General features: G+C 38.0%; 1 protein-coding gene across 3 annotated transcripts in view; it reads left to right on the top strand.

Moving 5' to 3' along the window:
* The window catches only part of CTNNA2 (catenin alpha 2), a 535,735-nt gene that overhangs the window by 83,949 nt on the left and 427,313 nt on the right, over nucleotides 1-24,473 (top strand). For 2 of the 3 annotated variants that reach the window (XM_075752786.1, XM_075752787.1), the window contains exon 2: nucleotides 8,529-8,635. In XM_075752786.1, the coding sequence (XP_075608901.1) occupies nucleotides 8,534-8,635 (102 nt within the window). In that variant the 5' untranslated portion in view covers nucleotides 8,529-8,533. Of the gene's footprint in view, nucleotides 1-8,528; nucleotides 8,644-24,473 lie in introns of all 3 variants that reach the window. The other variant, XM_075752785.1, reaches the window with a different exon arrangement.

Here is a 24,473-nt window from a genome sequence, read left to right as displayed (position 1 = left end):
GTGCAGGGAAATAGTGTTGCGTGTGTAGGAAGAAGAGCAAAAAAACTCTTCATCAAAATATTTAGTAGTTAGATAATTTAAAGGTTAATGAAGGAGAAAGGCACATAGAGATGAAACTAGCAGTATTCCTATTGTGGTGAAACCAGCAGGGAAATAGTCTCCTTAAAAAGACAGTCAAACCAAAACCACCCAAAACCCCCTAAAGCTTTGACTCTCCATAGGAAAAAATGTAAATTGTTTCATTTGAAGGTAGCAACAGTTGATCTGGTGGAATAAAGAGTTCTCTTTCAGAGAAATGAAGAAAAGCTGCAGGGAAATACAGAGGTAAGGTTAATTGTAGTTTCCAAGTATGAGGAATTGTAGGTAGGATACTTTCAGTGGCGGAATGACCCCTACATGCCGAAGCAGAAGCTTGCAAACTCATGGTTACAAGGGGAGCAAACATGCGTTAGTTTAGTTTAAACCAAACTTGCTTAGTACTTCCATGCTCTTGTAAAATATCAGCTGCTATTCCTAATGCCAGTTTAATACAGTGAATAAAAATAAGTGGTTAAATAGATTCAGTGAATAAAAGTTTTGTATTTTTTTCTGCAAGATTTGAGATTATGTTTTCTTAAGAAGGAACAGAACTTGAAAAAATTTTAAAAAATTATGGGTTTATTACTAAAAAGGAGGACCATTTATGGAAATTGATCATATCTACAGTAATCTAAATGTCTAATTTGCAGTCATTTGAGGGGAAATATAATGGAGAGAGAACGCAGAACATAGGATCTGCACCAATGACCTGATTTAAAATCTTTTGGTTTTCCTGGGCTTGCAATGTGACCCTACATGAACCAACATCCCAGCAGCAGTGAACTCAGAGGCTTTGATCACATCCAGAACTCTGTGAGAAGACTTTTATTAGGAAGCGCTGAAGAGCTGTGTGAATACAGAGCGATTCGTGGAAAAATCTTCGGTTGTACAGAAGTCACTTTTGCTGGGGCTTGGGCTCCCTTTTGGTATAGGTTCCTTAAAATCTCCAAATTCAGTAAGCATTTTAAGAAATTCCCATACCTTGACAGTGAAAGTTATTTAGTGGACAAAAGCATGTTCTTAGGAACAATGCAAGAAATTATTTTAATATAAGGATTTTATTTATGGCTGTTTAAAACAGCTATCAAGCATTTTAATTGCTTACTTGGAGTAAATTACCTTTCACATCAAGCAATTCTACTCCTAATGTTTGTTAGCGGAAAAAAAATGTGAATCTCCCCGTATTTTTCATCTTTCCTACTGATGGCTCTCCCCAAATCACCAGCTTACTCATGGAAAGCCAACCATTAGATTTTTAGATGTTTTAAGAATTGGGTATTATATCTAACATTGTCCTAGAGTGAGGATCTTCTGTGTCGTAAACTTGACCTGAGAGTTGAATTCATAGTCCAACTCCTTGTCCCAGTGTCCATAGATTGTTCTCAGATTCATATTATAGTTTGTGTAAACCTTCTGAGACGTCCCTCTGAGGGACTGGATGCAGCTCAAAGGTTTGCTGGACCAAATGGGATGTACAACCACTGCCACATCACAGTACCACGTTCCTCAGGGCCATCATCTCAAGCAGTGCTGATGTAAGAGCCTGTAGCTATAAATGTGTGAGCCTTTAAAGTAGAATTATTTTGCCAAGCCATATAGTTGATAAAAACAATTTGGACTTTGCCCACAGCTAGGCTTTGCACAGAATTTTGAAGCATATTATCACTGTTTTTAGTTAAAGCAGAAGAGGAAGTAGGTCCTGCGAGTGGGTGCAAGTGGAACCTTTCTGTTACACTGACCCTTACACTGCAGTTTGCACCTTCCCTCTGAGTTCTTCGTGGCCTTTTTGATTTCTGAAAGCAGTTTTCCCTCCTGGCTCAGTCGGGTCTTGGTGTAGGCAGTTGTCTCCAAGACTGGGCTGGTTAATGTGACTGAAAAGTGTGAATGACTCAGCCATTGCCTTTTTATAGCTTTCCTGTTTCTGTGTCAGGGCACTCCATGGTCACCATCCCGCTGGCTTTGTTACCAAGGTAATCCTCCTCTTGTCAAGGCCTTTTTCCTCCTTACTTAATGGTTTATTGGCTAGAAGTCTGGGTTTGTGTAAGGGGCTGCTTCCATTTAAGAACTTCGTTTTGTTGAGGCCAGACCAGAATCTCAACCCAATGTGGAGGTGGAGGGATTAGCAGAAGGGGAGGGGGCTGTGAATCCAAAAGGAAATTGAGAGCTTAGAAAAGCTCAAATTAAAAATTCTCTGCGTGGTTAAGCTTGAAAGTGGAACCTAAAGGTTTATTTTGGATTGTTTTTTCCTGCCTAAGTTTTAGGAAAGAAGAGAGAAGAGTCACTTTTATGAGACAAGATAAACAAGCATGTCAAAAACTTGTGGTTCAAACATGTGGAGACAGATATTCCTCCAGCCTGATCTGCTGGAGGCTGTACTGGGCTGTCATTGACTAATGATAGGTGCTTTTATCTGTAGAAAGGGATGTTCTCTATTCCCTTTTCCATTGTTCTCTTATTCCTCGTTATTAGTCTCTGACCTCTTAGCATTTTCCCTTTATTTCCCTTCTTTGCAATTGTTACGCGCTCATTCTTCTGCCCTTTTGTCTCCACTTGTATTCTCGTATTACTAGAAACAGAGAATGGGCAAATGGATTGCGAATAGTGTTGGAAACCAGGCTCCCTTGGATATCAGACCTCTTGCAACTGTATTTTACGCTGCTCAGGTCGACCTACGTCTGCATTGCTCAATACTGCAGATAGACGTAAGGTAACGGCAGAATCTCAGCTATATATGCGCCCAGGTATCACTGCAGTCCCCTGCCAGCCACAGCAGCCAAGAGGTGGGGTTTCTAGGGCTGCGCACATTGGTAGGATATCTAATGCCTGAGCCAGCGTGTCCTGTGCTCCAACCGACCCTGCACCTGTAGTAGATATTTCAGAGCCAGCTTGCATCTCTCTAATGTCACGCTGTTATAGTCCGTAGGCATAGTCAAGGATCTAGCCATATAGTATTTAGATTTCTAGCTCCCAGTGGAACATGGAAACACGTCTGTGAAGTCAGTCAGAATTTTTCTGTATCTGTCTCAAGAGATTGTGTATCCTGCTGTGAGGAATTCCGTATTCTTCACGTAAGCCTGGCTGTGCGTAGAGGTGTTTGTTTTGACATGGTTCTCAAACTAAGGATGCAAACCAAGAAAGCACAGACAGTCTTTCATTCAGTTTCTCAGTCATCCTCAACCAGTTTGTGCCCATGCTGCTGCTGAAAATGCAATCCTGTCCTGGCCTTCACCTCTGCTGCTGTACTTGGAGCTTCACTTCTCACTGGTGCTGTCACTCACATAGCTCTGCGATCCTGCAGGGAACTGAAAACTCGTTTTTCTTTTGTTGGATTAGTTAGTGTTCAACCGGGTGATGTTCTTGATAGAATTTACAGTGCTGTTACCAAAGGATGGAAACATGGAGAAAGAGCTGAACTGGCCCCTCAGCTGTGCAGGAGAAGATGGGTGTGAAGCATGGGTGGGAGTGCCCCGTTAGTCTGGACATGTGGACTGAAAGCCAAGATGGTGATTGATGTGGGAGAATCATCTACAAAGCGTACTTTTTTTAATAGTCTGTATAATTCTCTTGAATTATTAGGCCTATTACAAGTTTAATATTTGGAAATGAGGGCCAAATTATTATTATTTTGCCTTTTGCCTCCTCTCATCTTACTGTCTTGCTACCTTGTGGGACATCTTTTTTTTTCTCACCCGTGAAGACCATTCTTTGCCCTCCAGTAGCAAATATACCGTTGGAAGTACAGAACCGTGCTGCCAGTCTTGCCAATCTAGTATTGCCAAAAGATTAATCCTACAGGTTTGCTATGGATCAGGTAGAATGTTTTTGTTCTTTATTCAGTATGAAATGTTTAGCATTTGTCATGTCTGCAGTGTTCTGCATTGCAGATGAGAACTGGACTAACAACTGGAGGCCTATTCTTGGCTGGCAATGCTTATATTTCTAAAAAATTATCAGTTATCTTCAGCAAACGTTGCTTTTGCTCATGTAACAGTAAAAATATGTTAACTCTACATTTGAATTGCAGCAGAGAAATGAGATGTACAGCCACTTGTGAGCAGTTTCTGACCGTCAGAATATATATTTGTGTAAGTTTTGAGAAAAGCAGGACTATTGTGGAAGTGATGTTATAGTGTAATAGACAAACAAGTAATTTCACATGCAAAATATTTTGGTTTTGTAGAAGATTCCAAACAGTAAAATTCTGCTATGTGAAAAGATTGGTGATAAAGGTGGTCGTGGGGTGAGTTTTTTGGTGAATGTTATGTTAATGAAGAATTCCAATGACATAGTTAGATTTTTGGCTATAATATAGGAATCCACTCTAATGAATCGTTGGCTTAAGTAAATACTTATTTTCTTTACAGATAAGCTTTGAAGACAGACTGCCTAAACAAATGTTCCCATTGAACAATAGTTACCAGACTGGCTAGGCATTTCTGTTTTGCAATATTTAGGAAAAGCTAAATCTTAAAACAAGAGATGGACATATTTTGGCACATGTTCTAGGAAGAAAAAGTACAGTTAGGGAATAGAATTCAATAAATATACTCTTGAAAAAATATGGAGCTAGTTTCAGGATTAGGATGGCACTCATCTGTATACTTCTTTAGAAGTATTATTATTAACAGCGCTATAAACTTACTTTCCTTATTTGATAATATCAAATTTCACATTCAAACTTAATCGTGCATTGCCAGTTGATAATGTATGTGAAGAGCAGAGAATAAGTTTCACTGAAACTTTCTGCTACAAATATTTTCTAACTCTGCAATCATAAGAACAACACGCGCATTTTAATTCAGTGAGATTTACCCCAAAGAACAATTAGTACGTGTTTCTAAATTACAGATGCTGGAATTCAGATGACAAACCTAATTTCACATTTTGAAGAAAGAATGGATTGTTGTCCAAGTATGTTGCTATTTAAAAACATGACAATAAGTTGGAAACTCCAGGGAAATGAAAAAAAAATAAAAATTAATGTACTTAACATAGTAGATGAACACTTTGGTGCATAGTGTTCATATCCGCTGTGAACATAGTGGATATCAGTCTAGTCTAGAAAGTAATAGGAAAGGAGAGATCTCTTACTTGTGGCTGCAGGGGCGTTGGAACTAGATCATCTTTGAGGTCCCTTCCAACCCAAACCATTCTATGATTCTACGATAATACACTTTTATATTTACATGAAAAATGTTATGGGATGCCATTTTCCTCCGCTCACATGGATTATCTTCCTCACAGGTACTGCACAACCACAAGCCATGTATAACCTATGAAGTAATTTATGTTTCCAATGAAGTACTTCAAGCTAATTGTTTGGGGAATAATTGGTCAAATAGGCATAAGATCTCGTTAGCATCCTTTCCTTTATCCACCCGAGCAGTCCCCGTTCACCTGTTCAGTCTAGGAAGATTGTTGTAGAAATGGCGAGGAAGAAATATTCCATCTTTTCGTATACGTACACTTGGGCAGGTAATGTCTTTTTAGTCTTTTGTCATTTAAAACTGCTGTTGTGACAGCAGCTGGAGGAATGTTGAGGGAAATGCACTAATTTGACTTTTTAATTTTATTTGTTTGCTACTGTGGGGTAGATTTTTACTGCAAGAGAAAAACTTTCTTATAGGTCTTTAACGAGGCTTTTTCTTGTATGTATTCTTTTTAAAGTTGAAAGCATTACTCACCCTTTTATATTGAATTTTGAAGGATTTTTTTTTTTTTTCTGGTTCTTAATAAAGGTTGAGACTGAGGCAGATTGAAACAACTGATCATCCAGGTTATCTTTTGTGGCACCTGTACAATTGCCATCCACTGAAATTAATTTGCTTTTGTAGGCTTTGGACTACGTTACAACTTTAACTATATTTTTGTATAATGAGAGGTGTATGTTTGAGTACTCATGTTAATAGTTAGTGAGGAAAAGCGTGCTTATTAAAAAGGAAGAAACTGTATTTGACACATTTAAAAGTATCATAACTCATAAATTATTGACTAGAATGATGTCTACTTAAAACTGTTTGAATACAGAGGCCAACTGGAGTAGCAACCATCTTTATATAAAAAAGAAACAGGTTCTGAAAGATGATTAAACGTTGTCTGTTAGAAAAATGAGAGTAGCTCCCACATTAACCATGTTTACAGCAACTAGAAACTGTCTCCTAGTTTTCTTTAATCACGTGTATGGGTGCTTTCGGCGTTGTGAAGCCTGAAGCCGAACAAATTTTTGCGTAAGAGTAGAAACTGAATAATAGCAATTTTAGCACATGCTAGATCTTATCAGATAATTCTGCTAACAAATGTTTGCAAATGAGAGGAGGTTGAGGGCTGGTTTTATATATGATTTCTGATACGCCTCTCGTTTTGAGCAAGTGTTTTGTCTGCTAGTAATACAGTGACAATCTTCTGCAGACTGTGAATGAATTTTGCATAGACTTACTAGCCTGGTAGTTTTGAGTGATAGTAATTAGTCAAGACATTCTCCTGAATAAAGCAGTAGAACTTACTTTGTATATACCAGATAATGTTGTAAAGTACTGAATATGTTCCTGATTGAATTAAGCTTTGTAAAGTGGATTGTTATTTAAGGAGCAATAGCTGAACTTCTTTTGATTCCCCGCACCCCCCTCCCCCTTCTTTGGGGATGTTTGTGGTTTTTTTAATATTACTGAAATGAGCTTGTCAGTTAAACATAACTTTCTGGAGAAAACATTTTTAAACATTTGGGATATTATATACAGAGAGCTTGATTTGGATCTCACTTATGCAATGTACAATATGATATTGGTTTGTCTTTCCCTGCTAGAATTCTCAGGGTGTTCTAGGTATATGAGACTTTTATTATTTTATTTTAATTTTAAAATAAAGGGAAATATTTAAACTAGAACTTTTAAAATTTTTTTCCCCTGATATTTTTTCTCCCTCTTTTTATTTTTTTCATAGACAAGCTAGTTTACATGTGGCATTGCTTGTCACCACATACTTGTATCACTTTCCAGCTCCATGAGGTGCATTGTACGTCTCTTACAGCTTGGCAGCTAGATTTTTCGGCATTTGGAATTTCAAAAAGGAAGTCAAGTCTCTCAAGAAAATTTAATGAAAACCTGAAATGGCAAATAAAATGACGGCAACTTGCTGTTGCCTTTGTTTTAGGCTTTGTTTAAGCTTTTAAGCCTAAAATGGTCTGGAGAATCCTTTTATTTTTTAAATGAATACTACTGGTTTTGGTGCAAAATTATGAAATCCTGAATACTGTGGGGAAGTTTTACTCAAAAAGCTGAACAGCCGTGTTGGATTTGTTGTATTGCCCGTGTTGGTGGGTTGACCTTGGCTGGCTCCCAGGTGCCCACCAAGCCATGCTCTCACTCCCCCTCCTCAATCGGACAAGGGGAGAAGACAGGATGAAAACCTCTTGGGTGGACATAAAGACAGGGAGATTACTTACCAGTTACCGCCATGGGCAAACCAGACTTGAGTTAGGGAAAATAAATTTATTGTTGATTAAAATAGAGTTGGATCATGAGAATAAAACCACAAAATCTATATCACCTTCCCCCACCTTCACTTTTTTCCCAGTCTCGTCTTCACTCCTTCACTCCTGAGTCTTCTAACCCCTTGCTTCTCCCTCCCCGAGTGGCGCGGGGGGGACGGGGAATGGGCGTTGCAGTCAGTTCATAATGCTTCATCTCTGCTGCTCCTTCCTCACACTTTTCCCCTGCTCCAGTGTGGGTCATCTTTACGAGCTGCCGTCCTTCAGGATTAACCTGCTCTACAGGATGCAGTTCCTTCAGGACATATCCATCTGTTGTGGCGTTGGGTCCTCCATTGCCTGCAGGAATATCTGCTCCCATGTGGTCCTCCATGGGCTGTAGGGAAGTACCTGCTTCACCATGGTCTTCTCCACGGGCTGCAAGGGAATCTCTGCTCTGGTACCTGGAGCACCTCCTACGCCTTCTCCTTCTCTGACTTTGGGGTTTGCGGGATTGTTTCTCACACTTTCTTCACCTCGCTCCTCACGCTGCCAGGCCACATTTTGTCCTGTCTTAAATGTGTTTTCCCAGAGGTGTCACCAGCATCGCTGAAGGGCTCAGCAGTGTCCTGTGGTGGGTCCATGCTGTGTCCAGGATGGGACAACCCCTGGCCTCTTCTCACAGGACCCGCCTTGCAGCCCCCCGTCTACCAAAACCCTGCCATATGCACCCAAACCAGCATGTATGCAGCATGATAGGGTATCTATTCTTATGCGGTATAGGAGAGAATAAAATTCTGAATATAAATGTTTAAGCATTCAGCAGATGTGGCAGTGGTGCGCCTGGGAGTCCTCAGTAGAGGAACGCTGGCAAGATTATGGAGAAGTATTTTATATGTGAACGGGAACAGCATATACAGTATATGCAGTATTTGGATATTATGCTAATAATTTTCATGGATGTTGTAATTTTTGTCTGTTCTAGGGAGTATGACTTCTGCAACGTCACCTATCATTTTGAAATGGGACCCCAAAAGTTTGGAAATCAGGACTCTCACAGTAGAGAGGCTATTGGAGCCACTTGTTACCCAGGCAAGTATCTTCGATTTGTTTTGCTTCTTCCTGTAGCCTGGTGCTATATTTACTCATTTTACATAATTATCTTGGTAATCTTTGATAATAAAAACTTGAACAGTTTTTGTTCATGATCTCTAGTGGAAAGCTCTGTTCAAACATGTTTAGAGGTTCTTGCTCTAAATAATTTACAGTCTGAAAGTGTGAGCGAGACTACAGTAGTAAATAGAAACTATTTACTTATGTTTGTCTTTCAAAACCAGTTTAGAAATTTATGAAACAGTCAGTTTAAGACAGGGATTGACTGAGTACATACTCGTGGTTTGTTGTTATACCATGGAAGACAGGTTCACATTAAAAACAAACAAAACTAACCAAATTAAAGAAACTATTAAAACCCATTTCATTTCATGCTGTGATTGATTAGGAGTGTATGCTCAACAAGTTATCTTTGAACTGAGTAAAATTTGCTAAAAGAAGGTAAAACATTTGTCCAATGCTCTAAAAAGAGCAAGATGACAGTGATTTTAGTTAACATGTATAATGTATATATTAGTTTTAACCAGGTAAACCAATTTCTTTATTGTCAGAGAAAATCTTTGCGTATCTATGCACATCACGTTTTGCGCGTCTGTACAAACTTGCGTGTGCCGCGAGTGCATGGGCAGGGGCAGGAGCAGCGCGATCCGGAGAAATATGGCAGTAGACATCGAACTTCTGTCACCGTCAGTGGAATTTGCTGAGTCTGTGGCCCGGTGCCTTTCTGTTTCTGAGTTGCCATGAATAATGGAAGCTGGTTACGTAATTCTATTCTAGTAAGGTTCAAGATGGGTAGCCCCAATATGTAAAATACACGCGCAAGTGATTTTTCTTCTAGGAATGCTCATTATATTAAAAATGAATGCCAGCTAACCCCATCTGTCCATCCACCTGTTACTAATGGTTTTCTCATAGATGTTGTGGATCTTGAGGTTGGTCTGCTGGATAGAAATGTCGGTCTTCTTTTGATACTGACACCAGACTTGATGCTTTTGTTTTCAGAATAAAACAGAGATAAAATATAAATTGCTACTTCTTTAATTCCACAAAAATGATGTCTCTCTTTGGTTCCTGCGCTCCTTAGACTGACCCACTTTCCAAAGAAATCACACCTATTCTTTCTTTTTTTTTTTTTTTTTTTTTTTTTTTTTTTTTTTTAAATCAAAACCAAGAAACCCACCACGTTATCTTTCTACAAATTTTTCTGGACAGGAACATCTCTAATAATGTACACAACTTTACAGACTCAAAAGACAAAGATGTTTCATTTCATATAGCTGTTGATAACGTGGTAATTAACTTTCATTATAAATCTTGATAATTTTGTTGTTGACTAAAATCCTGAATTCATTTTGATACCAACTGAAAATGAGGTTATGAGCTCTCTGTTATTCTGATCCTGGTGTTGGCACAGGAAGTGAAGCTGCTGTGAACCACAATCTGTTGTGAAAAGAACAAATTTCTGAGCTTTCTGTGAGTGAATTTCCTGTTTTCCTTTCACTTTGTTTTCCAACACCTTGCCCAAAAAGGAGAATACATCAGCCAAGAAGTGAAAGAAAGTACATTTGTAGTTCTGTAGTTTCTCAAGTTGCTTAACTTTTTGTTTAGCTAGATTTATATTTGGTAGCACACCTCAACAAATGCAAATAATTACTAGCTGAGCTACAGGGCATGGATTTCTTCAGTGGTGGAAACTAAGGTCCCCAAGATCCTTACCCTTGTATTTTGATGAGGAGCAATGTATTTGTATTTTAGCAGTATGTCAGGAAGACTAGAGAAAATAAAGTGCAGTAAGAGGAGTAAAAGAAATGTTTGGCTATTGTTTTATTCAACATTTATGAATATTTCTGTTCTGATTTCTTCATTTCATAGGTTTCTAGATAGTATGGACATATAAAAAAAACTTTTTTGAACATATAATTTAATTTCTTCTATTAGACACATAAGTAGTTTTACTTATTTTCCTCTATTTTGAATCCAGTAAAGTATACTTGACTAACGCATCTTTTTGTGAGCCACACAAATGAAAGCTTCAAATGATGAGAAATGTGCTACCTTCAAATTGTGTTTATCATCTGTTGCATTTTTAGCTTGAGTTATTCAGCTGCTCTTTCTGCTTTTCTCAGATAAGTTAACACTTATGCTAGTTTAAAGGCTTTTCTTTTTTCTGCTTAAAATTGCATATACAATCTGGCAAAGTCAACAATAGTATCTTGTTTACCTCTGTTTGGGCTTAGATTGTAATCTGCCTATGCAGTGACAACCACCACGAGATACCATGTGTACATTCCACATGCAAAGATTTGGATCTCCTTAAAAAGTTTCAAAGCACTTTCCTTCCTAAAGAGAACATCTAATTTTAAAGTTTATCTTGGCAGAAAAATAAATACATAAATATTTAATCCCTGTTCAGTCTGAACTCTGAAGTTCACTGTAGATTCATAAGAGCTGCTTAACACAGAAATCAGAGAGATGTGAAGTTCTACCAGAAGTCATTGAAAACAGGTCACTGGATAGAAGAGAGTGATTTAATGGCCACAAAATGCAGCAGAACTGTGCTGCACAAGTTCCTGAGCAACTTGATCTGACTTTCACCAGGAGTTTGGAGTAGATGACATCCCAAGATCCTGTACAGCCAGAATTTGTCTGATTCTGTGATTTCTAGCACCACCATGACAAATCCATGTTCTATTTTGGCATTCACACTTGAATATTTAGAATAACCTCTTGTTATCCAAGCTGTGTATGATTTTGGGGAATGCTTGGAAAACTAGAAACAGTTGTACACAAGTTGTTGGGCTCCAAAAATGCTAATCAAGCCTTTTGTGTCTCTGTGTGTGTGATTTAGGCTCTGAACTTGGTGTATATATAGACACACGAGTGACAGATTTTCAAATGGTGGTGCATCCACTGATTTCTACTGAAATTTTGGGGAGTAATACGGAAATGCGATGTGCATTTGAAAAAGAACACCGCAGTGAGTCAGGAGGATGATGCATTAAAACTGAATTTTAGACAAGCTCATTAGTGTTCTGGATGAGAAAATATGGATAACCTATGAATTGATTTAGAAGAAATTATAAGACAGGAAGGTTGTCTGAGCTGGAGGCAAAAAAAAAGAAAAAAAAAATCCATTAACTGATCATGAGAATGCATTAGAAATGAGAGAATTGCATTTATTCTAGGAAGCCCTGAACTAGCAAACTAATTAAAACTTTCTCTGGCTGTCAGAGATGTAAGAGTATTAGAGCTTGCTGAGTTACCTGTTTCCCAGAGCTTGTTGTCATGTTTAAAGAGTAACAGATATGCCCTGTCACATGTTTTTTATCACATTAATATTACTGAGAATTTGTAAGAAATGTGTGATTGAAAAATTTATTAGAATTTCTGTTCTCAACAATATTGAATTTAATAATTGAAATATGTTTCTTTTCTCTGGCTTCAGTGTTGCAATTAGCTAAAAGTAAAAAGTAATTGTATTTATTGATAGGTTTGTTTTCTGAGTTGATAATAGTTAATTTTTTTTACTATAACTCTTACAATTTTTAATTCTATGAAATTTTTATGAGGAAATGTATAACTAAAATACATCTTCAAGGGATACTGCCTCTTATTCTCACCTTCATGCATGCTAACCAAAATGCATTACAATTCTATTTGTCAGACTGTAGATGATTTTCATAAGAAAAAAATCATTACATTTTTAGGAAGGGCTTAACTGCCATTATCTGATATTTTATATGCCATTATCTGATATTTTATATGCCAGAAAATAGTGCTTGTCGAGGTTGCCTATAAGTACTCAGGGGATATTTTTTTTTTGTTTCTGGTGGTTTTGCACAATAATGAAATACAAATATGAATGCAACATATATATGTTAAGGAGAGGGGAAAAAACCCAACCATAAGCCAGCAACATTAATGCAATTTTCTTTTTGAGAAACATCAAAAATACTCGTGTGAACACATAGATGAAAAGATGAAGGAGTTGTGTGTAGTTTTTGAAGATAAGATCTGCTCTCTTGATGAGATTTCAATTTTCTAGTGTCAACCTGTGGTTATTCTCGGTAGTTTTTCCCAGGTATTTTTAAATAGCAGTGTGGTTGTTTTACAAACGTGCCTCTATTACCAGAGCCGTCCAGTAGTTGTGCTTTTAAAGATCTTTGATTTTTTCATTTTTGGACTATTATGCATTATTTCGGAATTGTAACAATAACACAAATAGTAGCGAGTGTTCCTGTTGCAGATTTTGCATGACTGATTATGTGTTCCTTCAGCATGACACATTTCTGTCCTTCTGGAGTTGCTGTGAAGGGACAATTCGGAATTACACTGCATGTGTTTTGGGGTTTTTTGTGTGTGTTTCGTTTGGGTTTTTTTTCCTCCAGTGAATTTAAGATGCCCGTTATAGTAACTTAGAATGAAACAATAATATGCTGTAAGGCAGACAAAAATAATTGAATAATGATCTTGCTTTTTTTTTTTAAATATAGTATCACTCAGTAAAATTAAGTAACTTATATCTATAAAATAAACAAGTCATTATATAAAATTCCAAATAGTTTTAACTAGTGCAATTTATTTAGAAAATCATAGTAATTACGGCTGATGTTATACTTCATGATTTCCTCTCAAAGAACTTGTGCCTAATCTAATTGCTTGTGCAGTATATTTGGAAAATGGACTAATTTCTGTGTTGCTGTGAGAAACATAAATATATTCCCAACCATTCCAGTTGATGCAGATGTTATTTATATTCAATAAACCTTGTTTTTATTGCATTCGAGCCCTAAATCTGCTGTGCTAACTAATTTCCATGCCAAATATTGATTATTATTGTCAAGGAGCAGCATCTGAACAACGCCTATGCACGTACACACACGGCTTTACTTTTGGAGGGTTTGTGAACAAGCATGAATGTTTCAAATGCCTTGGAGAAAAGTTGAGGAACTGGTAACGGAGCACTGTATGCCTGATACACGTTCCGCCTGTGCTGGTAACTGCGCAGAATTTTCGAGCAATTTCTCTCTTTGGTAGCTGGTTTCAGCTGAAGTTTCTTCAAGACACACCAAAGGGAAAGTTAATTATAAAGGTTTATTTTTTGATCATTCTAACCTTCCGGTACTGGAAGGGACCTACAGGACAGCTGGAGAGGGACTGGTGACAAGGGCAGGGAGTGACAGGCCAAGGGGAATGGCCTGAAGCTGCAGGAGGGGAGATGGAGATGAGATGGGAAGCAGAAATCCTTCCCTGTGAGGGTGCTGAGGCCCTGGCCCAGGCTGCCCAGAGAAGCTGTGGCTGCCCCTGGCTCCCTGGCAGTGTTCAAGGCCAGGTTGGATGGGGCTTTGGGCAACCTGGGCTAGTGGAGGGTGTCCCTGCCCATGGCAGGGGGGTGGGACTAGATGGGCTGTGAGGTCCCTTCCCACCCAAACCAGTCTGTGATTCTGTGATCATTTGAGCTCAATTCAGCTGTGCAATAAGGTCAATTTTTTTATTTTTTTTTTAACTGAAACAGGACTATTTTCCCAATTGTGCAGTTAGTTTCTGTTTAAGCTCTGTTTATATCGAAGCGCTTGCAGATCTGTGGTGTTTCTGGGAGTGTGGGAGGTCAGACTGCACATCAGTCTTCCTTGGCATGGGCTAGTTAGGGGATGGCCATTCGTGTCGGGGAATCAAAGACGAATCCTATCAGACCATGAATTTTGAATTTTTCTTTTCTGACTGAAATTGAACTTTAAACATTGTTTATGAAGTTATTTTGTTGAATAGGAACAGAATGCACCTTACTTTCTCCATCAGTATGCTATTTATCACTTAAAATAATTTCTGAACTAAAAACTAGCAGGTGCCTATTTACTTCTGGGTGTTTTTTTCATCCGTTAGATTCTGCAAGAAACATCTCCTGTATTCTGGCCACCACTGTTTCCTCTTTGCCATCGGATTCAGTAACATCTGTGCCTCTCTGTAAACTCTAGGTGGGATCTTGTCAGTATGGAGACTTTTTGTGCTGGCTAAGAGAACCTTAAACTAAATTTTATCTTTTCTATTTTTATTCTCCCTTGCTGGAAAATTGTGTACTACTTATAGTAGGTAGTGTCCTGTAAGGTCTGGACCTTGTCAGTCTATGCCTCCCAGTGATTTTATTCACTGTTTAGAGGTGTTTATGTATGTATTTGTACTTCTGAGTTGATGTATATGCAGGTTAGCATTTGCTGGGAGGAAAATGAAGACTCAGAGGGCTTTAGATCTCATCCATTACTCCTGTGTTCCGTTTTTATGGAATAATGGTGCTTAAACTCAGAGCTATGAAACACAATGGCTACTTTTTCTTTTCTTCTGCCACACAAGCTAATATGGAGAGACGGTGAGAAAATTTATTATTGGTGTGTCATAACGGGAAATGCAAGTTATGATGAGAATATCATAGGTGTGCAGTAAATGGTGACTGAAAAGGCTTACGGCTAAAATAGACCTACTCTACTGAGTAACTCTTTGTATTCTTACATGCTAGACTTTCCATCCATTGACAAACTCATCGATCTTGTTCATGATTAGCAAATTATTAGTGGTTCAGGGTTACCAGAAAGCGGTTTCGACTTTACATGATGTGGGCAAAACTGTTTTCATCACGATTTAACTTAAACATTTACTGCTGTGACTCGTCAGTCTGACAGGTAGTCTGATCTTATGAAGCAGGTTTGCTGTGTATGACATGAATATATCCAAGTGCAATGAGTAAGTTCTGAGAAGGAACTTGCTGGATGTATTTGCAAATTCAGTGAGTAAATAAACTATCTGATTTGATGCATTTGTGTAGGTTGTGTCATGCCCTTGACTATTATATGAGCAGAAGATAGACACTTTTTCCCAGCTACAGAGTTAGCTCTTCTTACAAATTGAGATCCATCTGTATTCTTGAAGTTGGACTCTCTTTTGGGTCCAGGCTTCTGAAATCTTCTCATCAAAGCCAAACCAAGAGAAGAGACACAGGGACTAAATATGTATCTAATGACAAGAAGACATACACCATGTAGAAACACAGCTTTATGTGGATGGTGTGCACATTCATATAATCCCCCAGCCCCAAACCTCATCGCTCAGCTAAGCAGGGGTACCAGTTGTCCTTGCAAAGAGCTGGACTTTTAACTTCAAGAGAGAGAACTGCTGTAAAGTTTCCCCCATCATGGCTGATTAGAGTGTAATCATAACGGGGCTAGTGTCTTGACTGAAAAGAAGTGTAATACATAAACAACAAGGAAAGAGAGAGAGCTGAATATCAAGCTAGAGTAAGCACTGAGAAGTTTTGCTGGTATTTCCAGTTGTGGCTCCGTTGCAAGAATGAATGAGTTGCAGTGGAGAGATCGGGGCAGGGGGAAGCCGGATTAATCTTTCCTGTAAGTGTAGGGCATTCATCAGGGAAGAATCAGTGCAAGCAATTGCATAGCTGGGAAATTCCCCGATGCTGTCTTCATCTTGACTACTGCCTGGTATCCAGTGACAGGATGCGTGGGAATGGTTCAAAGCTGCACCAGGGGAGGTTTAGACGGGATGTTAGGAAGCATTTCTTTACTGAGAGGGTGGTCGAACACTGGAACAGGCTTCCTGGGGCTGTGGTCGGTGCCCCAAGCCTGTCAGTGGTTAAGAGGCGTTTGGACAATGCCCTTAGTAACATGCTTTAACTTTTGGTCAGCCCTGAATTGGTCAGGCAGTTGGACTAGATGATTGTTGTAGGTCACTTCCAACGGAAATTATTCTACTCTATTCTACGCTACTCATATAGTACAGCTTGAAGTTTCGACACTTGTCTAGCCATTTTCCTAACCGTATTCTTTTCTTGCATACAGTTTTCTTGCAAATGTGTCGTGGAAGAGTTTTCAGAAAATAGTGTTCTTGCCTGGGATTTCCAAACTCTAAGCAAGAAGATCAAACTGATATGAACAATTATCGGGGTCGTCGCCGTAGAACAATCTATGGGGTCATCGCCGTAGAAGGGGGACATCTAACAGTTTTGAGGGAAAATTTGCTTTGGTTACATTTTTAGTTAATTCTTTTCAATTTGCTTGAAAAGCAGTTATATGTTTTGATTTTTCAGAATATCTTGTGAGCTACATGTCACTTCCAAAAATTCTCACAGTCAACAAATGTGTTAGCAAATTACAGTCTTTTTTCTTTTATGTCAAAAATGCTAATTGAAGCAGGATAGGTTTATCAGCTTTTGTTTTATAAAATGATTTCATAGTTAATAGCCAGTGGCCTTGTTACAAAAGAAGTAATGGATTTTCAGTTTGGCTGATAAGCAATTTCTTGTTTGTATCATAAACCTGTACTTACTAAAAGTATTTGACACGTTTCTTCCAGTGGTTAAAATAAAAGATGTCAAAATTATTGCAGCAGATATAACTGCTAATACAATAATTTATATAACTATAATAGTTCTAAATCTAGGACAGTTTGATAATGTAACTGAGTGCTTAGGAAGGGGGTTAACTGGAAAAAATGTTTTTAATATCACCAAATGTGAATCAAATGTATTAACAATAAATAATGTCAGTCACACACCGTATATGCAGGGACTTGGTATGGTTTGGTAAGCAGCAACTTCAAACTAGCTGTTACGATATCCAAGTGAATGTGAGCTCATCATAAGGAAAGATAATATGATCCTTAAGTGGAACAGCTGGTGGATATAAATAAATTTAGCGAGGCAGTATTATTGTTATAACATAGCATTAATGAGATTGTTATGGAAGGATTCCCTATTTGCAGAAAAGATCTTGACAAATTGGAAGGAGACCAGAGAAGAATTATGTGAATGATTTGAGTTTTGTCTTTTAATGGCAGACTAAAGTCTTTGGATGTATTTTGTTTATATGCAGGTTTATCAATAAAAGGAAATAGTAATAAATTAACTGCCAGGATAGATTTTAAGACTATTTCTGATAGCACTTATAGTGTAAATAACATTCTAGAATTAATTTAACCTAAATTAAAAAAATGGGATTCACACTCTGAAACTAAACCATGCCATCATTAAAATGATATTCAGTAAGAATTTTGAAGTAAGTACTTACAGGAGTAGGCTGTAGCAAGTTAAGAGGTATTATGATCTCAACCAAGATACATTTCTGTATGAGCAGAAAATTTTATCGTAGTGAAGGGGTTTTTATCTGACAAAATCCTCTGGCTGGAAACCAACACTATAAATAAATACAAACTGTAAATAAACTATAAATAACGTACCTGCTGGAATAGTTCTCCTAGAATGGTTGGCAACTCAGTCCTAGCAGAATCTTTGGTTAAAAACTGGATATGTTGTTGAAGGACATGCCAGGAGTTATGAAACTGGGAAAAGAATTACTGGAAGAACAAAACGCTGTGCAATGATGGGGCTACTCACTTTATGAATCAAGGTGGAAGCAGGAGCAGGATTTCTTGTTTTCTGATCAGATTTGAGAGGAAAAAGAGAAAATATATATACAGAACCTGTGTGATTAAATCGGTATGCTTCTAATGACTTTGGAAGCCATTTGAATATTAAAGTGTTTAATCCATCTTAGCTTCATTCTTGAGAGTGATGTAAAAATTTTATTCGCTTTCTTATTTTTCATTAACTTAATCTGCTGTATGTCATCAATCCGCTAAAGTTAGAAAGGCTGCAAAATAAGCCTGATTACAAAAAGGATACACTAATTACAAGATTTTGCTTTGAGGTGTTAATTAACCTAATTATAATAGATGCATGTTCTGAAAAGCAATGGTAATTTTTTTTCCATTTCCCTTCAATATATATTTCTGAAGTTTGACTGATTTATTTGCAGTTCATAGAATTCAGGGCATGGATACATGGATCTTTTTTTTCTTCTTCTTCTTTTCTTTTTTTCTTTTCTATGTTAATTTCTTTGGAATATTGATTATGTTGGGTGTGCATTTTTTAATGGATCGAAATACATTTTGTAGCGATCTTTGAATGTTTTATAAAAAGCAGTAGTATGGAACGAGAGAGATTTGAGCTTTTGGTGTATTTTAAACAAGACATTGATTTTCATCCAAAGAAACTTAGAAATGTTTTGCAGTTTTGCCTTAAGCACATGGTCTAAATTACCATTGTTTAGTTTCCTGTCTGGTAAGTTAATTTTTAGTATCTCTTCCCACAACCTCATAAGTGGTTGATGTTCTTGAATATTATGTGTCTGAGCAGCAAATGCTCAGATTGTGAGGGAATATCCTCCTCTTTCAATGGGATGATTAATATTTTCCCCTTGATGTATTGAAGTTTGTCTCTAATATATTTCTGTGTACTACTATAGTCATTCAGGACTCATTGATGAGACTTCTCAAACCTTTTACTACTAATTAATGGGGTTTTTAAGCATATGCACCTCATGCTAAGCATGTTCAACACAGATGTGTTCAATATTGTGCAGATGACCTTTGAAGAATATACAAGCATTATTGCTTTGCTGAGTAGAAAGTTTCCTTTTTGTAGATATCTGTTTTTTAGAGAAAGTCTTTTTTAAAGTCCTAAATGAAGTCAGTACTAGAATTTTCATTCTTTAGTTTGTTGGGCCAGTGTGGAGCAAGGGATTAGTTGTTCAAATTTTCACTCTTGGCCGATAGCTAGTTCATAACTAAAAGACTATTTAGCAAAAAAGCATAATTGTAACAAAGTAGCCCTGACACCTTATTTTATGTGAGTATTTTTCTTTAGAAATTAGTTTTAAATATGAAAAGAGATGGAATTGATTTTACAGACCCTTTTAAACCAAGAAACACAGCTTAATTTTAGCTTAATAAACTGTTAGTGTGGAAGAGGATAAACTATAAATAATTCCTCACCTGATAAAAGTTACTGTAGACATGACTCTTCAGATTGCACTAAATCTGCTCTCCTTTTCCAAACCACCTGCCGCAGCACTGATACTTGGTATATGTGGCTTAGCAGTGTCCTGTGCCGTGTCCCTTGCTCTGGGCTGCTCCTGACGTGGTGGATCCTGGAGCAGGAGAGCTGTGGTACAGCTGCGCCCAACCCAAGTTGGTGTCTCCTACTTGACCTTTGCTTGGCACCAGCCTGGGGTAGCCCCTTCCCAAGAACACTTGGTTGTTGACCTGGGATCTTACACAGCTTTCGTGTAACCGGAGTCATTTGACCGCTTCTATTCTCCTGTATCATATGATACAACATTTGAAGATTTTTCCACCTTTTGCCCCATCTTGAAAACTCTTGACATCCGATGCCATATTCAGCCCATGTTCTGTTTTTCTATTTGTTTGCTTTTCCCCTAAACTTTATCTTGCCTGTCAGCATGCATTTGGGTTGGAAGGGGTGCAGAACAGATGAATCCTTGAGACTGTCTTCCTGACAGAGCTGGTCATGCACTTTCTCTGACTTACCAGGGAGCACTTGTTGCACCAAGTCCAGGTGTCGTCTAATTCCATTCGCAAAGCAACAATCAGATTGGGAGTCAGTCAACCTTTCAAAGTGAGTTCGTGATCCTTAGAACATACGATATACTGACCTTTCAAACTGTGAAATTGCAAGCTAGCCTTCTGCTTGTGAGCATCAAATATCCTATCATATTATAGATCGTATATCCTTCCGATATCTGAAGGGGGCCTACAGGAAAGCTGGAGAGGGGCTGGTGACAAGGGCAGGGAGTGACAGGCCAAGGGGAATGGCCTGAAGCTGCAGGAGGGGAGATGGAGATGAGATGGGAGGCAGAAATCCTTCCCTGTGAGGGTGCTGAGGCCCTGGCCCAGGTTGCCCAGAGAAACTGTGGCTGCCCCTGGCTCCCTGGCAGTGGTCAAGGCCAGGTTGGATGGGGCTTTGGGCAACCTGGGCTAGTGGAGGGTGTCCCTGCCCATGGCAGGGGGGTGGAACTAGATGATCTTTGAGGTCCCTTCCAACCCGAACCATTCTATGATTCTGTGATGATATTATTAAACATGTACATTTTCTTGCTCTAAAACCTTATCTGCTTGTACAAATGGTTAAATTGTAAGTTTTCAGAGCAGGATTTTGGAGAAATGAGATTTGCAACAGGAATTAATTTTCCTGATTCATTTCATTTTGGTCTATAGTAATGAAAATGTATTGTATCTGCTTATGCTAATAGTAAGTTCTTTTATTAGAAGGTATTCATATAGAAGCATAATGAATCCAGTGTACTGAATGGTTACTGAATATTGAGTTGTTTCCAGGGGATACGTATTAACCTATTCAGTTTTTCCCAATGAATTACACATATCTGCACTCTGTAGTGCAGAATGATTAAGCTTTTACTACTCTGCTTGAAATGTTTTAATTGCCGGGTAGTTTTTTTACTTTTCCGAAAAAAGCAATTGGCTCAAAAAACTTGAGGAAAATGAATGCATGAGACACTACATATATGTATATACCCCCCCCCATATATATATATGCACGATTTATTTTTTCCTTCCTGTCTTCTACTCAGTCCATATTCTTTTAATCTGCTTCCTTCATATCTTCCATTACATAAGATATCTTTGCATGCTTCCATGAAGCTCTAATATTTGTATCATTTTTTTTTTTTTTTTAATTTCTTTTTAAACTCAGGGACTTGGTGTTTTCACATATGTGAAATATGATATTGTTGACTTTTGCACTTTGATGGAAATGGGCTTTATTTGAGAAGTTCCTGTCTGACATAACTGAAGTACTTGTTAGAGTAACTGAAAACATGCAGATTTATTCTTGGTGTAGTACTGATTATGATCAGTTAGTTCATTTTATAATGTGGTCCGTGCCCTGTAAAATATGTTTTTCTTTATGAGCCACTTATGTGAAGAATAAATTCACTCTCAAATAGTTATCTTTGTTTTGAGTTTCTGAAGTCAACAGCATTTTAGCTTGTTTGTTCAAGATTTATCTGGGCTACATCATTTATTTCCAACCAGAAACGAATGCATGGTTTTAATTGCATTATTTCAAGTATCAGGAATTCAGAAACGATAATTTGATTGTGTGTGTGTGTTTGGACAAACAACAAGAAACTCTAGGATGTGAGCTTCATCTGGCTGCTTCCCCACGCTGCAGTCTTAGGTGGAGACAGAAGTTTCTACTTCCTTGCTAGCTTGCTGGGATAAGTAAAAGGAGTTAGGAACGTTATTTTCTATTTTCCTATGTTGGTTGCTGTCTCGTTGCTAGAGGCTTTCGGTCTTTCTTAGGGACTTTCCTGTGTTCTTGGCTTGATTACCTGTCAGGTTTTCTTGGGTTCATCACCTGCAGTAAAGGTAGGTAGAAAGCTGCAGTGCCATATCATGGAGAGTGAAAACTTGGTCTTCTCTTCTAAATCAAGGTAAAATTTAGGAGCCTCAGCACTTTACCATCGTTCCTCAGCCATTGTTGGTTTGGACCATTACTTGAAACTGAAAAGGCCAGACCTGGTTTTGAAGTATGCGTACCTGCTAATGTGGCAGGCCTCATATTTTTGTTATTAACATACCCTGTTTCTCAAGTATTATAAATTATTTGGGCAGAATGCTTGGAGCTGTACATGCTTCCATTAGTGCCTGTCAACTTTGTTGATAGATATATACCAGTAGAATGATATACAGAGTGGACTGATACAGCTCAAAGCTATTTCTTTTTCTCTCAAAGGGCATGTTGGGAGTGCTTCTCTTTATTTATGTTTTAGTTTGTTTTGAATATTATATGGAAAGTAGTGAGAGAGTTTTGTTAAAGAGAAAGGTGGGGTGGGTACTTTGTGGCACTAAAACAATTGCAGAAGTTTTACTGGTCTTTAGGGTCTATAGTCTCCTGTAAAAAATTGACTTTCTTCTTGCAGCGGACAAACTACAAGAATGGAAATTATGATTGCAGTCATCATCCTAGAGGTTTTGTGAGTGTTTAAATTTTACTGGACAAAAGTTACTAAGCACTTTGAACCTGAAGACTGAAATTTTCAGCTCAATATAGTAGTCACTGCATAATATTTTATACATCTTTAATGAAAGCTTAGTAATGCATATGTTCTTCACACCTCTCAGCCTTTTTCATTAAACTAAAAATGATCAAGAGTAAAATTGGTATAATTAACTTACACAATTGTGTTCTCTATTCAAGTGATTGGCCCTGCAGTTTTCTCTTTAGACTTTGGAGAGTATCCTGAATTAGTGTGAGGGTTTTTTGCCTTTTCTGGTTGTGGTTTTTATGTGTGTGGTTTTTTGTTTGGTTGGTTCGTTGGGTTTTTTCTTTTTTTCTTTCTTTTTTTTTTTTGTTTTACATCTGTTTTGGTTTTATACCCCAGCAAAAGCCGATTAGGCTAGCTGAGCCAGCAAGGACATTAAACATCCATAGATCATTTATTTTACGTCCCTCATGGAAATGAGATAGGAAGCCCATAGTATCAGTTTGTACTGAGCAGTGTGAGTTTTCTGTATAATCAAATAATTAGAAAGGTGTATTTTTATACATGCTTCTCTCAGCAGAGAAATTCTAAAACAATTATGTCAGAAACTAAGTCAGAATAAATTAAGATGCTTAGATGATGCTTCCCTGTTCATTAACAGTGATGCTTCTAATGCCGATTTGCCTTGAAGCAGGACGCATCCTTCAGAGTTGTTCTGTCTGCAACCTTTCCTCCAAGTCTCCTGAGAAGCAAAGGAAGCAAGCCTGACATTCTTCTCTCTGGGGAGGTAGATACAAGCCACCACTGATTGTAACAGGAGTCCTGCGGATGTCTCTGTCAGTGATCTTGTGAGCTGATGCCCATAGAAGTCCTATTAAGTAGCCAATAATTTGGAGCTTAACTCTTTTGGAAATGGGATCACTACTCCTGAGAGGAATCAAAGTGCAAGTTGCTACGAGTGGCATGGTCCTGAGTGCTGGTCGAGAGCTTTTTGGTCTTGTACATTTAAAAATCATCAGTTGAAGAAGGTATGTGCTAATGCACTGTTCGCATGTAGTTGTGAATCCATTACCTCGTTAATTGCTGATTCACTACAGTCCCTCCGCTACTTGAGACTGAGGGCTTCAATGACCGCAGCACATATACTTTTGTCTGGAGTACGGTTCTCTGACACTTTACCTTTTTATTTCTGTTCTAAAATCTTGCATAGTGTTGAGTGACTTATTAGTAAATACATACCACGGTCACATCCAGTAGAGGCTGTGGACTCAGCCAATATAAAGAGAGGCCACTAGAATAGCCAGTGGTCATACCCACACTATGTTTTTTTCAGCATCCTTAGAAAACCAATCAAACCCTTTCATTTTTGGGTAGTAGTTTTTTTTGTTAAATCTCAAATTTCAAGAAGCTCCCTAAAATGTTTTAAAAATGCAAAAACCTTGGTGCTTCTCAGGAGTCTGTATTCCAATAGCAGAAAAGAAGTCATTTTACAGAGGGTATTTCTTCATCCCATATTAGAATCAGGTGCGACTGTAGAGCTGCTGCTGTGAAGGACAAAACCTTGACTTGAAATGATTATCTGCTACTGCTTCTGCTGACCTACAGCTTGTGGCTTCCACTGGACTTCATACCAAATGTTAAGCCATGGCAGGGAAACCAAGGGATCTTTAAGTTTACATAATGTGGTCCTCTCATCTCCTCGTCCTCCTGGCCCTGCAATCCTTTGCTTTTCCCAATTGCTTGGTTTTTTCCCCAGGCACCATTCTGTTCCAAAATACCAATAAAACTTATGAATAGCATGTCAAGAAAGTGTTATTAAATACTTTTGAACTGGAAGGAAAAGTACTGAAAATAGTTAAGCCCTCATTCTTTATGAGGTGGAAATTTAGTAGAGAGAAGCAGTTTTAGAACTTTGGAGGTGATTGTTTTATAAGTTTAATTTCAGTTTT

The sequence above is a fragment of the Balearica regulorum genome, chromosome 4 (assembly GCF_011004875.1).
Source record: "Balearica regulorum gibbericeps isolate bBalReg1 chromosome 4, bBalReg1.pri, whole genome shotgun sequence".
Lineage (NCBI taxonomy): Eukaryota > Metazoa > Chordata > Aves > Gruiformes > Gruidae > Balearica > Balearica regulorum.
The sequence above is the reverse complement of the archived record's forward strand: the minus strand, read 5'-3'. Positions and strand labels throughout refer to the sequence as shown.